The sequence below is a fragment of the Pleurodeles waltl genome, chromosome 2_2, assembly GCF_031143425.1.
Source record: "Pleurodeles waltl isolate 20211129_DDA chromosome 2_2, aPleWal1.hap1.20221129, whole genome shotgun sequence".
NCBI lineage: Eukaryota > Metazoa > Chordata > Amphibia > Caudata > Salamandridae > Pleurodeles > Pleurodeles waltl.
In genome coordinates, this window is record NC_090439.1 from 302,804,620 (window position 1) to 302,820,279 (window position 15,660).

At 43.3% G+C, this 15,660-nt stretch overlaps 1 protein-coding gene across 1 annotated transcript in view; it reads right to left on the minus strand.

The window, feature by feature from the left end:
* The window catches only part of ANKH (ANKH inorganic pyrophosphate transport regulator), a 563,142-nt gene that overhangs the window by 247,399 nt on the left and 300,083 nt on the right, over positions 1-15,660 (minus strand). The window contains exon 3 of the mRNA XM_069219767.1: positions 1,169-1,287. Within this exon, the coding sequence (XP_069075868.1) occupies positions 1,169-1,287 (119 nt within the window). The remainder of the gene's footprint in view (positions 1-1,168; positions 1,288-15,660) is intronic.

Consider the following 15,660-nt stretch of genomic DNA (forward strand, 5'->3'; position numbering starts at 1 on the left):
TTTAGATTATATTACCGTACAAGCTGCAAAGTACGTTTATTTGAAATTCTGCTATGGCACGTTACCTTTATTATCTTTACTAACAAAGTGGAATGCCCAAATTTCCAAACGTTCCACATGTCCAACTTGTTAGCAGGCAGAGGAAACATTGGCTCATTTTATCATTTTTTTTGCTCTGCCTATGCTGACTCCCGGAAAGCTTGGATTAAACCATTGTGTAGGAAGCTTGGCTGTAGATAGATTCAGGTTGCCATATGTCTTCTTCGCACCGAACCCCTGCAGGAGGTTGTGTGTGCAGTGTCGACATTTCTTAATTGGAGCTGGGTCATTAGGTCTAAAATGATGGAATGAGCTCTCGGAGACTGCTACATAAAGTTTCCACTTTGGTCAATTTTCTGCTAGTTTTGTTATGGCCATTTTACGATTCATAGTCCCTGCCCATATCACACAGATGTGTTATATCTGTAGTATATATTTGTATCTAATTTGTGTTTTATTCGGTTTATCCTATGCCAGCATTCACCTTTTTATACCTTTTTAAGATATTTATGATATATATATCGTCCGAGGTTCTTGTAGGGCTCATTGTACTAGTTTATGCTTTATCAGTACAACGTCTATTTTTATATTTTAACTGTGCGGCTTATTTTCGAGTACTCAGCACTTTTGTTTAGCCTTTTTAGGTGATGTATGTGCATTGTATTTGTTTCGTACTTTTATGGTTGGAAATATCGAATAAAAGTTACTGATGATAAAAACATCCTATAACCGCTTTGTGGCGTATCTTGTCATGAGCATTACATGTTTCTATATGCATCTCATGTAAAGTTGGATGGTACATTTTAACTTGAACAAGGTAAGATGAACTGCGAAGAAAACACAAGGAACATTGGCAGAGCTTAGTTTTGCTTTTGGCATTTCACAACAGTACTGAAAAATCATCCAAATGCAATCTAACAGCTCGGCCTGGAAACTGAAAGACAGATTTTGCTGTTATGTGCTAACATTCCTTATCTGATGCCATTTGCTCCTGTTAATTTACAGCATTTGTATGACAACAAACACTGCGACTGAGAATGCTGAGTGCATGTCCCTGGAGTTGGTGAAGCCAGCGACACTACAGGCAATGAAGACAGTTGTCTAGCCAAGAAAGAAGCTCAATACTTACAATAGCATCCATAAATGGGAAGGCCGCGAGGTACAGAAAGGCTTTCCTGGTTTTGCTTCCCACTGATTCGTCGACGTGGTGCAGCTTATTAATAATGTAGTATCCCAACTCGCTGTACGCTGCAGACAAAAAAAAAAGTTCACAGGTAAGCTAAGGGATACAGAGGTGGGAGCACAGATTATCCACTGCACAGAATGATAGGCAAGCAAGAATAAACGCCATTACGTCTGTAGGCAAATTTTCACTCACGTTTTCATATCCTAGAGATGAAATACATCTTTAAAGCGCCCAGTAGTTTTCTTTTCAATTTAACCATTGTACTTCGATGTGAAATATCCTGATGAAATTATTAGGAACATTAAAAAAATAGATTTCCATTATGCCTACCATGCCTCTTTATATTAAAGTTAATTAGTTAGAAAATGAGCTTTGCATATCAATTTCACTGTAGCAGGGTCACAAGGCAGCCCAAAGAGAAATGAAAACACAATCTGAGTATTAAAGTGACGAAACCAGCTCTAGGATTTCAAAGAATACTGTCAGGCTTGTCAACACTAGGGTGGCTTTCCCCTTAAATGTTTTGCCTCCTTATCTCCATTTTTGTGCTGAAATTCGTTTTTGTTTACCTTAGAATTGTGCATTTTACCACTACTAACCAGTGCTACATGGCTTGTGCCCCCTCCCTAAAAATGGTTTGTTTGGCTTTACCTGATTGGCATATTTAATGTACTTTTAAGTCCCTTATTGAGTGGTCTACCACATACCCGAGGCCTATAAATGAAATGCTATGAGTGGACCTACAGCACTTATTGTGCCACCCACTTATGTAGCTGCGTAAAACATGTCCCAGGCCTGCCATTGCTGCCTCAATGAAGTTTTAGAAAGTCAATTCGACGTGGAAATATAAGCCCCCTGCCAAGCCATAAACTCTAGTTTTATTGCATACACTTCACCTCTAAGGTATGACCTAGATAGCCCATGGGGAGGGTGGTTTTGTAAATAAAAGGCTGGGTATGTACTTTAAAGTCTTACATGTCCTACTACTGAAAAATGTTCAAGTTCTTTTTTCACTGCTGTGAGGCCTACCTGTTCCATAGGATAAAATTGGATTGTCTTACATTTAATAAATGCTAACTTTTGATTGGGTATATTATACAAAACAAGAGCAACCCAGATGTTAATGTGAACTTGGATATTGAAACTATAGTGCGCCTCATTACTCTATGAGTAAGTGTGTGTACATTGATGCCCTTAGTATCTATTTTGCAAACTTACTGTCCTGCCTTCAATAATCAGGTATCCCTATTCATTCCATATTTTAGGTACCATCCTGTGAGTATGATTTTTTAGTTGTTTTCGCACTTTGGGTGGGTGACAATTCAGTTGCCAATTCGTTGCCTTCCTTTTTCTCCTTTTTCATCCCAGTTACTTAAGACCTATCCTCGGCTTTAGTTCTGCTAATTTACTGGAAGTTCCCTAGGTCATTCCTAGTCCTGAAGGGACCCTCTTATCCTGCAGTAGGGATGAAATGCTGTCAACATTTCCACAGCCAGACCATTGCAAAGCAGAACATTATGTGAATCTAACTTAGTGTCTTTGTATTATCGGAGAGAAATATTGTATGTGGCTGTTTGATGAAACCAATGTATCAGTACCGCATGCACTGTTGTTGACGACTCTTTTTTGGTTATGGTATGTCACTTGGGGTTATGCACACTTCACACTAATTTCTTTACTCTGCATATAGAGCTGCATTCTCTATGCACAATAAATCAACCACCCTTGACAGGAGTGGTAGGTTCTACCTGGGTAGGGCCCCACCTCAGCCAACCAGAACGTGCCCACTCCAACACCTGCCCTTATCCCTTTGTGCCTGCAGTCTGTCTTGGGTCAAATGACTGGGTGTAACTGACAGACTTTGTGAATTCCTCTCAGACAGTTACACAAGTAGAGGGACTAGGTGTGTCTGAATAGGCCATTATGCCGGCAGGATGGTGTGTGGAGCTGAGCACAGTCTCAATTGCAACTGAATAGGCTGTGCTCTCCCTTCACACAAAGTACTTATCACCTTCACATTGTCACTGTAGCCAGTTTGGAGCCAAGGTAGAGGACTCCAGAAATTCCATGCACTTCAAAGAAACTTTCTAGAAGCCTCTCCCACTTTTCAAAGGGAAGGGCACCAGGGTGCTCTGAGAACCAGGAGGAAACCAGGACCAACCTGTTCGCCTATACGCCTGACATGCATCCCCAGTTGGACTGACTTCACAGCTTCGCCCACTATGATCTTCTCCACAGCAACAAATCCTGTTCAGTAGTCCTTCACCAAAGGGGCCCCTGGAACTGTCTTCGGCTACAGCCTTCTGCCTTGTCCAGCTGGAGATTTTCAACTTCCATAAAAACGACTAAGTCCAAACATAGAAATATTCACTGCAGCTTCAACCCAAGGCTTCCCAACAATGATCCTCCCTCCTCAAACACTGTCTGTAGCCTTGCCCTGCTGAACTTTATCTACCCTCTCAGAACATTTTTCTCAAAATCTGTTGTAAGTCCAAAGGTAAGTGCTGACCGGGCCCAATTCACTTCATGTATCCAAACCGCGATCCATCATGGTCAGCCATATTGACCTGGTCTTGCGCAAATAGATCCCCACAATTGGCACGTTGATCTTTTAGGTGCTAGTTTTTACACCAAACATTAAAAATGTATAGCTGCAGTTCTAATAATTCGATATTTGTTGTTTTGATATAAAATATTTTATTAAAATGTACTCTATTTTTTCTAAATTGGTGTGATATGTTTATTGTGTTTCTGTGTGTAAGGAAATGCCTCCTTGGCATGGTTACCCCCTGACTTTTTGCCTTTGCTGATGCTATGTTTTGAATTGAAAGTGTGCTGAGGCCTGCTAACCAGGCCCCAGCACCAGTGTTCTTTCCCTAACCTATCCTTTTGTTTTACACAATTGGCACACCCTGGTATCCAGGTAAGTCCCTTGTAACTGGTACCCCTGGTACCAAGGGTTCTGATGCCAGGGAAGGTCTCTAAGGGCTGCAGCATATCTTATGCCACCCTGGGGACCCCTCACTCAGCACAGACACAGTGCTTGCCAGCTTGTGTGTGCTGGTGAGGACAAAACGAGTAAGTCGACATGGCACTACCCTCAGGGTGCCATGCCAACCTCACACTGCCTATGCAGTATAGATAAGTCACCCCTCTAGCAGGCCTTACAGCCCTAAGGCAGGGTGCACTATACCATAGGTGAGGGCACCAGTGCATGAGCACTGTGCCCCTACAGTGTCTAAGCAAAACCTTAGACATTGTAAGTGCAGGGTAGCCATAAGAGTATATGGTCTGGGAGTCTGTCAAACACGAACTCCACAGCACCATAATGGCTACACTGAAAACTGGGAAGTTTGGTATCAAACTTCTCAGCACAATAAATGCACACTGATGCCAGTGTACATTTTATTGTGAAATACACCCCAGAGGGCACCTTAGAGGTGCCCCCTGAAACCTTAACCAACTACCTGTGTAGGCTGACTGGTTTTAGCAGCCTGCCACACTCGAGACATGTTGCTGGCCACATGGGGAGAGTGCCTTTGTCACTCTGTGGCCAGTAACAAAGCCTGCACTGGGTGGAGATGCTAACACCTCCCCCAGGCAGGAGCTGTAACACCTGGCGGTGAGCCTCAAAGGCTCACCCCCTTTGTTCCAGCACCACAGGGCACTCCAGCTAGTGGAGTTGCCTGCCCCCTCCGGCCACAGCCCCACTTTTGGCGGCAAGGCCGGAGGAATTAATGAGAAAAACAAGGAGGAGTCACTGGCCAGTCAGGACAGCCCCTAAGGTGTCCTGAGCTGAAGTGACTCTAACTTTTAGAAATCTTCCATCTTGCAGATGGAGGATTCCCCCAATAGGGATAGGAATGTGACCCCCTCCCCTTGGGAGGAGGCACAAAGAGGGTGTACCCACCCTCAGGGCTAGTAGCCATTGGCTACTAACCCCCCAGACCTAAACACGCCCTTAAATTTAGTATTTAAGGGCTCCCCTGAACCTAAGAATTTAGATTCCTGCAACTTAAAGAAGAAGAGGACTGCTGAGCTGAAAAACCCTGCAGAGAAGAAAAAGACACCAACTGCTTTGGCCCCAGCCCTACCGGCCTGTCTCCCTCCTTCAGAAGAAAACTGCTCCAGCGACGCTTTCCCCGGGACCAGCGACCTCTGAATCCTCAGAGGACTGCCCTGCTTCCAAAAGACCAAGAAACTCCCGACAACAGCGGCCCTGTTCAACAAAGACTGCAACTTTGTATCCAGAGGAGCAGATTTAAAGACCCCTGCAATCCCCAAAAGAAGCGTGAGACTTGCAACACTGCACCCGGCGACCCCGACTCGACTGGTGAAGAAACAACACCTGAGGGAGGACCCTCCGGCGACTCCGAGACTGTGAGTAACCAAAGTTATCCCCCCTGAGCCCCCACAGCGACGCCTGCAGAGGGAATCCCGAGGCTCCCCCTGACCGCGACTGCCTGACTCTAAAATCCCGACGCCTGGAAAAGACCCTGCATCCGCAGCCCCCAGGACCTGAAGGATCGGAACTCCAGTGCAGGAGTGACCCCCAGGAGGCCCTCTCCCTTGCCCAGGCGGTGGCTACCCCGAGGAGCCCCCCCTTGCCTGCATCACTGAAGAGACCCCTTGGTCTCTCATTGAAACCTATTGAAAACCCGACGCTTGTTTGCACACTGCACCCGGCCACCCCTGCGCTGCTGAGGGTGTACTTTTTGTGTGGACTTGTGTCCCCCCCGGTGCCCTACAAAACCCCCCTGGTCTGCCCTCCGAAGACGCGGGTACTTACCTGCTGGCAGACTGGAACCGGGGCACCCCCTTCTCCATTGAAGCCTATGTGTTTTGGGCACCACTTTGAACTCTGCACCTGACCGGCCCTGAGCTGCTGGTGTGGTAACTTTGGGGTTGCTTTGGACCCCCAACGGTGGGCTACCTTGGACCCCAAATTGAACCCCTTAGGTGGTTTACTTGCCTGCAAGAACTAACATTACTTTACCTCCCCCAGGAACTGTGAAAATTGCAGTGTCCACTTTTAAAACAGCTAAATGTGTTTTATGTAAAAAGTATATATGCTATTGTGATTATTCAAAGTTCCTAGAGTACTTACCTGCAATACCTTACAAATGAGATATTACATGTAGAATTTGAACCTGTGGTTCTTAAAATAAACTAAGAAAATATATTTTTCTATAACAAAAACCTATTGGCCTGGAATTGTTTCTGAGTGTGTGTTCCTCATTTATTGCCTGTGTGTATGTACAACAAATGCTTAACACTACTCCTTTGATAAGCCTACTGCTCGACCACACTACCACAAAATAGAGCATTAGTATTATCTCTTTTTGCTACTATCTTACCTCTAAGGGGAACCCTTGGACTCTGTGCATACTATTCCTTACTTTGAAATAGTGCATACAGAGCCAACTTCCTACACTGTGTTACTATTTGTGTGCTGTATAAATACTTTGCACATTCCCTCTAAGTTAAGGCTGACTGCTTCTTCTGTCAAGCTGCCCAGCGTTAAGCCCAGGTTACTTTAGTGACTTTTGTGGTTCATCCTACAAAGGATTGTGGCTTGACCAAGGCCCCCACCCCAATCAACAAAGAACCACATTTCTCACAAGGGCAAATTTTGTTTATTTGTTGGTCAAACTCTCCAAACTATCCACAGCATCAGCAGTTTACTGGACTTCCCGCCAAGGTCACGCACGTGCCGAAACAGGGTACAAACCGTCCTCTCACAGGCCTAGAGACACCCCATCTATAAGGCATAAAATCTTACCTTCCCACCAGAGGTTAGGTAACCAATTTATGGTTTACAGATATACCCAACCAAACAGGGAACACACAACCAAAATGAGGGGGAAAAGGAGAGACGGTCCATGAATATACATCACACTCTTGCCGCCTTTGCCTCAAGTTTCACATTCAACAAGTCTGCCAGTCATAATGACTAACAAGATGTAGGCAGTGGGGAGCATTTCCTGGCCCATGCACTGTATTAACCCATACCTTCCTCCAGACAGTCTGCCCTTGAGCATAATTTTATGGGCTCAGGTGCCAGTGGTAGGACAAGGGCAATGAAACTAGAGATTTCAAACTGCTGCTGACACCAGAAAATAGCCCTACATGTCAATGGTTAACATCTAAATGGAGAACGGAGGCATTATGACCCAAGCTCCAATGAAGAACATATGGCAGATGAGAGTCTTACCACAAGGTTGATACAAATCTGCTCTTATTGGCTCTAGTGCAAGGAGTGTGGGAAATGTACTTATGCAAAGAACACAACGTTAGTCCTCCATGTGTGGAGAACATCACCCACATATGGGTGTAATATGTTGGGATCCACCATCAGGCATACTATCTTGTGCCATTGCCAGGCAACTCAGGTCAAATCCATCAAAAATCAGATGTGGGAATGGAAGGCTGTTAGCGGTTCTTCACATATCCTCCCCGAAAATAACTGTCTACACAAAATGTGATGTTCCATTGGGTTTTTTCACCCATTGAGGATAAAAAAACATCAAAATTATTGATATTTATTCTTGTTTTATAAATATCACAAGGAGTATCCTTTTCGGGGCGCAGGGACCCTAACCCACCTAGGTGGCATGGTTCATAATCGGGCCATGCTCCATGCTGAGCATATAGTGCAATACCTAAAGGGCTACTCAAAAAGGGGCCTCTTCATCAGAGATCTTTTCTTGACCTTGTCCAAAAGAGTTGTGATGAATGAGTGATGACAGTGGGTGGTGGGTATAGTGAGAAAATTAAAATTGTCTACAGATGGCTTATATATACTGTTTTTATTGTCTGAAGATAATCTATGGCAAGGTTAAAAACTAGGGCAGACCAACTGAACATCAGTTATTCTTTGGTCCTTTGTGTGGTCGATTGGTTTCATGGTTTGCTGCACAGCTAGGTCAAATGGCTATCCCTTAGGGCCATTATATATGACTGTACTATCTTCTTATGTAACCCTATACCAGATGTTAAAGGCTTTGTCAATTTTTTAGATGTCTATATAAATATGGGTGAAGATCCCAAAAACGAATCCAGAATTTTGGCAAATCATGTTCCCCTAAATTGTTGAACCCATGTTATAGTTTGTCAGGCACCCTGTCAGATGTAGAGGACTTGGCACCCCTCTGAACACTGACTGTTTGTGGTAGGTGTGCCTGCAGTCTTGCCTACCCCAGTCCTCTGCTCCCAATTGATCTTAAACACACCTACTGTGAACACTCAGTGTACAGAGTGACTGCCAAGTCCCCCACCTTCCACAGGCCCTGACAAACCATGGCAAGGCTTCCTCTAGTTGCTTGCTATTATGCATCTACTAGCTTGGGGAAGATTAATCCATACCTTTCTTTACTACCAACAATTACTGAATTTTATGCTATTGTGCTCAGTTCTCTTTTTGATCCCAAGAGGTCTTTTAAGCATAGACGTGATTTACAAGATTCAAAATACTACAACATAACATACAAATGACCATGAAATTTCCCAAGGTATCTTATAACCATTGAGGCATAGGCACACTCCAGGAAGGCCCACTTTCCCCAACGCGAACAGGTTTACGCTGTTTTTTTGTTTGAAAAATTTCCATGATCAAAACTTCCAGGGGAGAAAATGCCCAATAAAATAGAACATTTTGTCAGTGACTGAGGAACAGGGAATTGAAGACTTGATAGCCCATACATGGTAAATCTAGGCCTCTAAAATGTACACAATGATTACAAAATCTACACTCAGATTATATATCCTGGTTCAACTCCAAATCTCAGTTGGGATTAGCAGGCATGCCACATGCCCCTCTTAAATGTCTACTCAGCATTTAGAAACACCTTAACACTTGTCCACAACAATAGGAACTCTCTGCTCATCTGACCTAAAGATTGCCCAAGGGCTGCAAAGTGTACCAGTTCGTAGTGCGTTCAACATCTAAACACTATTTTGCACTGCATTTGCTATGACTCTGACTGATGAATATTAATACTTGATTTGATAATGAAATGCAGTAATAAGATGCGTTCCATAGAACCTTTCTTTTTTTTGGAAATAGGAATGATTAGGCATTTTCTTCGTCTCCGGAACGGTCCAAATCAGAGAATGTAACATTTTTAGATTACGTTGGTGGTTGTAGGAAGGGAGGTGACAGTGTGTGTGTTTCCACTTTGTGTATTGAACAGGGCTTGACCTGCAAAGCCATTTTGCAATGGCAAACCCTATGTCTTTCTGACTTGCAAAATAGGTTTTGCGATGAATTCTGAGTCACAATTAGGAGGGGGCCTGGAAGGGATATGCCTTTTTAGCTGCACGTTGCAATCGTATGTGTTAATGGTTTGTGACTGCAGTTGAAGTAGCAAACCATTGATAAGTTATTGACACCACAGAGGAGGTAACAGCTGATTCAAAGAGGGGGTTACCCAATGCCACCAAGGGCAGTTTAAGCCATAGTCCAGGGACCACTGCCTACTCCTCCAGATGTAGTCTCAAATGGGAAACATTTTTAACACAGCACCAGACCATTAAGGAGCACAGGCTGGTTTTCCAGAAAGTTCTGGTCAGCTGTTCCTCTCAGGCCACTATTCCTGTGTTTAAATGATAATAGTGACTTGCCTAAATACTATTAATTAAGCAGGTTTTTCTGCAGACACTGTGACTGGAGATTTTTGCAACGTGACCTATCAGTACACAAATCACATCGCAAAATCAGAGGCAGGTCTCAAAAAGTTAATGCACAATTTGAAGCCAGTACATTGGGCCCACATTTTATTTTTTTTCTCTTGAAACACGTGCTTCTAAAGAGGACCTACTAGTGTTATTGTGAGTGCATCAGACCAGAGTGGAAATGTATTAAAATGTGACCCGATGCAGCCCAGTACCTAAGTTAGTGCCAGATGTACGAAAGGATTTTACCCATTCTGTGTCTATGGGAAAAAGCTTTCGTACATATGGCCCTTAGTGTGCTGCGTTGCATCAAAGGTAGAGTGAATAACAGTGACAATTTTACTAAATTATGACACTTTTTCTTTCCACCAGCACTGGCACACTTGAGGCTGTCACACGCAGAGCACACACCCTTGCACCACAGTGCAAGGCTGTGAGCATTCTGTTAAGCATAGCTTGTTTTTACTAAAAGGGCGGTCTTCAGGTACAAAAGCTGTGTTTTAACAGTTTTCCTACTTTGTATGAGTGCTCTACAGTGAGGCACGCATGCAACGTTTGAAAAGAATTGAGAAATTAAAACATTTGTACTTGAAAGTAAATACCAACACAGCCCTGTGCGCAGGGTATGCGTTACTTTTGTAATGCAAACCAGGTGCAAAATGTTATTAAATCTGGCTCGTTATGTGTAATGAACTAAGCTTATTCCCAAAGAGTTAAGATTCGATTTTACTTCCACATATTGCTACCCCGTGACGGGAATGTGTTCTCTAGTTTATAATCTCCCTTGCATTTCTTCCATAAACGTTTGAAAGCGGAAGCCAAGAAATCATGTGAACAAATTGTGAACTCTACTATACTTATGGATGCCTGAATACTTCCAGAGTGGAAAAACGTTGGCTAGTTAACTTTCACAACAGAAAGGAATCACTTTCTTCTACTATTAAAGTCTGAGAACTAAACAGAATAAAGAACATTCAGATCTGTGAGAGTTTCAAATTGTTTTTAGCTACTGTGTGTGTGGAGGGAAGAGGTATGGATTCAGGACATTTTCTTAATTTGGTAAACAACCATTTTGCCCTTTAGGAAGGTAAAATGGCTGCCGGCCAGATTAGCAAAACATCAGAAGCTCATTGGCTGGAAGTGTGTTTTAATAGCAGTTGTTTTTATATTTTTCAGAAGAAAAAAATAAAGTGAGGTTTTGAATACACTGTAATCAACGGAGATTTTTGACTCAATGCCTTGTATTTTTAGAAGCTTTATGATATTTTTCCTAACCATAAAAGCTCCATATGAATAAGCGCTTATCACAAGCTTTGCTCCTTGGCCCTCCTAGGGCTAAAGAATTCCTTGTACATCTTTTTTAATTCTCATATTGAATTCACTAGTGTACCACAGAAAAACAGTTCGATTGCTGGGCATCATTTGATTGAAAAAAACACTTACCATCAATTTACAATTCAAGGCCTTTGTTTTAAGCACCAACAAAGAGCCTTGCGCGAAAGATCTAAGTATTTTTTGATGGCTTGAAAGTAAACTATTCTGATTATGGTTCATTTAAAAAAAAAAAACTGAAAGGAATCCCAATAGGTGCCAAGTGTTTACACCCAATAAATCATGACCTAAGAAATTATTGACTGTGCTGAGCTATCGTTTATATACTTCCAAGTAACTCTATCCAAATAAGACATGCAAAATAGCATGCATTCCCCCACACAACCATTCATACCTTTTCAATATGCCACAGGTGGAGTTTGTGGGAGAATCTGGGAGTGTCTCTTATAATCTAAGATCCGAGGACTGCCATAAAAGATAACCTAATTCACTTCAATTATTCCGTCAGAGGATCAAACTATTAGAGTAAAAACAGCTGCTGAGCTTTTAGAGCTGTAAAGGTTGGGCGTGCACTGTGCACAAGATTTCCGGATTATAAGAAATAATCTGTAGGGGCTGTAGGGTAAATCATGTTTGATTAGCTTTACCGTCTCTAGAGCACGGGTATGTGTACAGGAGTTTTCAGATTTCTAGTGACTCAGGTGTACATAGAAATCCTTCAATCTTATGGGGAATGGCTTTGACGCAGTAAAGGTAAGCATCTGTGGTCATGGAGAAAAGAAACAGTGCTGCCTCCAGGGAAGTTTGTGATGGGTTCGCCACTCTGGAGCTGGATATCTGACAAGACAATGGACTGATCTCTTTGTGGCCAAAGGAATGAGTGTTCATCACAAAGGAAAGAGAACACTTTGCACAGTACATACCTGTCGAGCAAAAGTAGGCATATAGGTTGACTAAAATGGAAAACACACACTATTTCTTGTTCCACCCGTGGGGAGCCCATCATGGGGCCACCCACGAGTACATGATTTCCTCCCTTTACCTGTGGTCGGGTACGTTTTTGTTCACAGTTGTTCACAATGTTCAAAAGCAAAGTACAGCGTACCTAATATATGAGCTGTACCCAAGATGAGTAATACAAATTGAGGAAACAAGCTTAGGCTTGATCCATGGAAGACTGAGAGGATTGAGAAGATCAGCTTGGTTCCCTATACAGCAAAGAAGAAACCAACAGGGTAAGCATGGCAGCCAAGAGTGTTGCAAATCAAAGGCCATACAAAGTCAGAGGAAAAGCAAAGAATGAGAATTGAGAAATGGTTCAAGCTTCAAGCCAAGGATGAAAAGGAGCCAAGCAAGCAGAAGGACAATAATCAAACAGCAAGGAGGATCTACTCAGTGGCTGAGGGAAAACAGAGCTGACCTTGCTCATCACCCCAGTAGCAGTTACAAGCATCTGCTAATATGGTGCAGGGTCAGAAAGTGTAGATGGCACTGATAGGGTGACTTAAATGAAGAAATCTGCTACCCAGAGATGGCCTGTCCTTATAGTGGGCACTCCTTTGGTGATCTGAGCTACTGTATTTGGATGATCCTAGCAACGCCTCGGAGACCTAGCAGCAGCAACTCTTGTCTGGTCTTCGCTCCAGGAGTACTTGTGGGAAAACTCTTGGCAGCTGGGTTCACGAATAATATCTAGGGCCTCATTCACAAGCCCCTTGTGCCGCCGCTGCTTCATTTTCTTTTGACGCAGCTGCGCAGCTAGCAGCGCACTAAACTGCTTCATATTTACAAACTGACACATTGGGCCCAGTGCATCAGTTTGTAAAGCCCTGCATCACATTGTACCTGCACAAGGTAAAATATATGTAGGATAGCCATGTAGAATGGACAGAGTGAAATTTACAACTTTTCACTGCGTCACTCTATGACTTCACTTCATCACAATTTTACCGCCTGCTCACACCAGGCTTAAAATGGACAGAAGGCTTTTTCCAATAGGACTCTTCTCACATTACTCAAGTTGCGTCAGTTAAACAACGCAACTCCAGAAATGCGGCATTTTAATGCCAACAGATGTGTCCGAATTTCGGACGCATCTGTGAAAAGGTGCGCCATGGAGTTCTGTATTGTTTATACAGTGCATGCATACCGTCATTAGGGGATGTGCAGCAGGCACAAGAAATATGATGCATCGATGATGATGCATCAGTTTCTTGTAAAGGAATCCCTTAGTATTACAGGATACCCATCTGAAGGTCAAAATAGTCAAGTGAAACACAGAAATGCCAATTGCATTGGACTGTGAGCCTTACACAAAGCTCTAGCCTCCTTTCCAGAAGATTACACTGAGGGCAGCAGACCACACCAATTCAGAGTGTGGTAATCCTGTCCTGTTCAGAAAGAGCTCCACAATGTCAGCAGAGCAAGTGAGGACAGAGGCCAATCCATAGAACTAAGCCAGAGCTTCTCTATACATGCACAGCTCCAGATGAGGACTAACAGTTCCTGGGTCCCCCTTGGACACAGTGTTTTATCCAAAGCTGTGGCCCTTCTGAGGAGCTCAGCTGTCTGATGGTGTTCTCTGTACTTTCTGGACTTGAAATAGCAGTATCAGATTCCTGGAACCTTCTACTGAGTTTGCACACTCCTCAGCCACTCTCAGTTCTGCCTTAGCTGAGCAAACAATAGTCTAGAATCCATGGTCAGAAAAGCTGCTTTAGTCATGCCGACTTCCTATACACCAGGGATATTGAAACAATCTCTACCACACATAGATATGCAATCAATAGACGTTACATGTTATGGAGTTCACTTGTAGGCCACTAAGATTCCCTCATGATGGGTCACTCTTACGTGTCTCAACCCGAGTGATAGCCAGATAGTACAGAGCTTTGGGAAAGGTCTTTCACGGGGAGTGAACATCAAGACCCATGACAATGATGTGTTGGCAGGGTCCCATTGAGGAGGTGATGGACTTCACGACATGGGTTAACAATCTTGATCCTTATTTGAACTTTACCTCCTCGGTCTCTACCACCAAGATCACCTTCTTGGATCTGGTCATCAGTATTGATAGAGGCACACTAACGACCTGCACACATCACAAAACTACAGACCGAAATAGTTTATTACTCTACGACAGCTATCACCCAAAAGCACTTAGAGATAACCTACCATTTGGCCAATTGTTACGGTTACGCCGTAATTGTAGTAACATTCACTCTTTTGACACACAAGCTACAGAATTGAAACACAAACTATATGACCGTCACTATCCCACAAGAGTGGTTAATATTGCCTACAAACGTGCTAAATATAGTGATAGGGAGCTATTACTACAAACGGTACCTAGACGTGGAGATAACAAACTAACCTGTGTCACCACCTTTACACCACTGTCTAATACAGTCAAGAAAATCATCAACAAAAGATGGGAGATCCTCCTTAGTGGGGGTGAGAATATCCCAAAACCACTGTTTGCCTTCAGAAGGACTACCAACTTGAGAGACATACTGATTCATACCAGACCCAGACCCCGTGAGACATCAAGCAGACAAGGCACCCTTTGGGAGTTACCACCAGTGACGGGACATTTCCCTTGTGGGAATTGCAACGTGTGCTCTCTAACTAAACGAACAGACTCACTGGAACTCGTTCCAATTGGGCACTGGCGACTACTTAGACATACTAATTGTAACACCCGAAACTGCGTGTATTTGATAACATGCCCGTGTGGTCTACAATATGTAGGGATGACCACAAGAGCAGTCAAATTAAGAATCAATTAACACCGCAGTAATATTCGATGTGGACGCACTTCGACTAAACTAAGTATTCACTACATCGAAGTTCAGCATAGTCCGGATGACATGTGGTGGATAGTACTACAGACATGCCCACAGAGAGGCGCTGAGTCTCTCTTTGAGCTAGAACAACAGTGGGTATTTAAACTTGGGACCCACCGTAATGGTTTAAATGATGACATCCCATGGATTAATTTTTCCCCTTGATTTAGCACTATTGAGAAATCAACAAGGTAGTAGTTTCACTCATGTGAGTATAGATGTAAACCTTTGGTCTCACACCCTCTAAAGAAATGCACTGGATATTCATTCACTTTTTTCTGATATCCAGCGCGACCCTGGGCCCCTAGGTGACATGACCCCACCTTTACTCTACAATGGAAGGAGTACACTTAATCCAATTTACGCAGATGACGAATAGCCATTAACCTATACATTGGAATATCCAAGATATAGGACTGGACCTGCTAGCTTTACTTCATCAGACCATGTAGTCAGATTTTTTGAACATTGATATTTCACTGGACACGTCTTTTCTTCCATTCACCATAACACTAATATAGACGTTCCATCATGGCCGCCACGTTTCCTCCCGGCGTTACCAATAGAGTTCGCCGCTCACGTGTA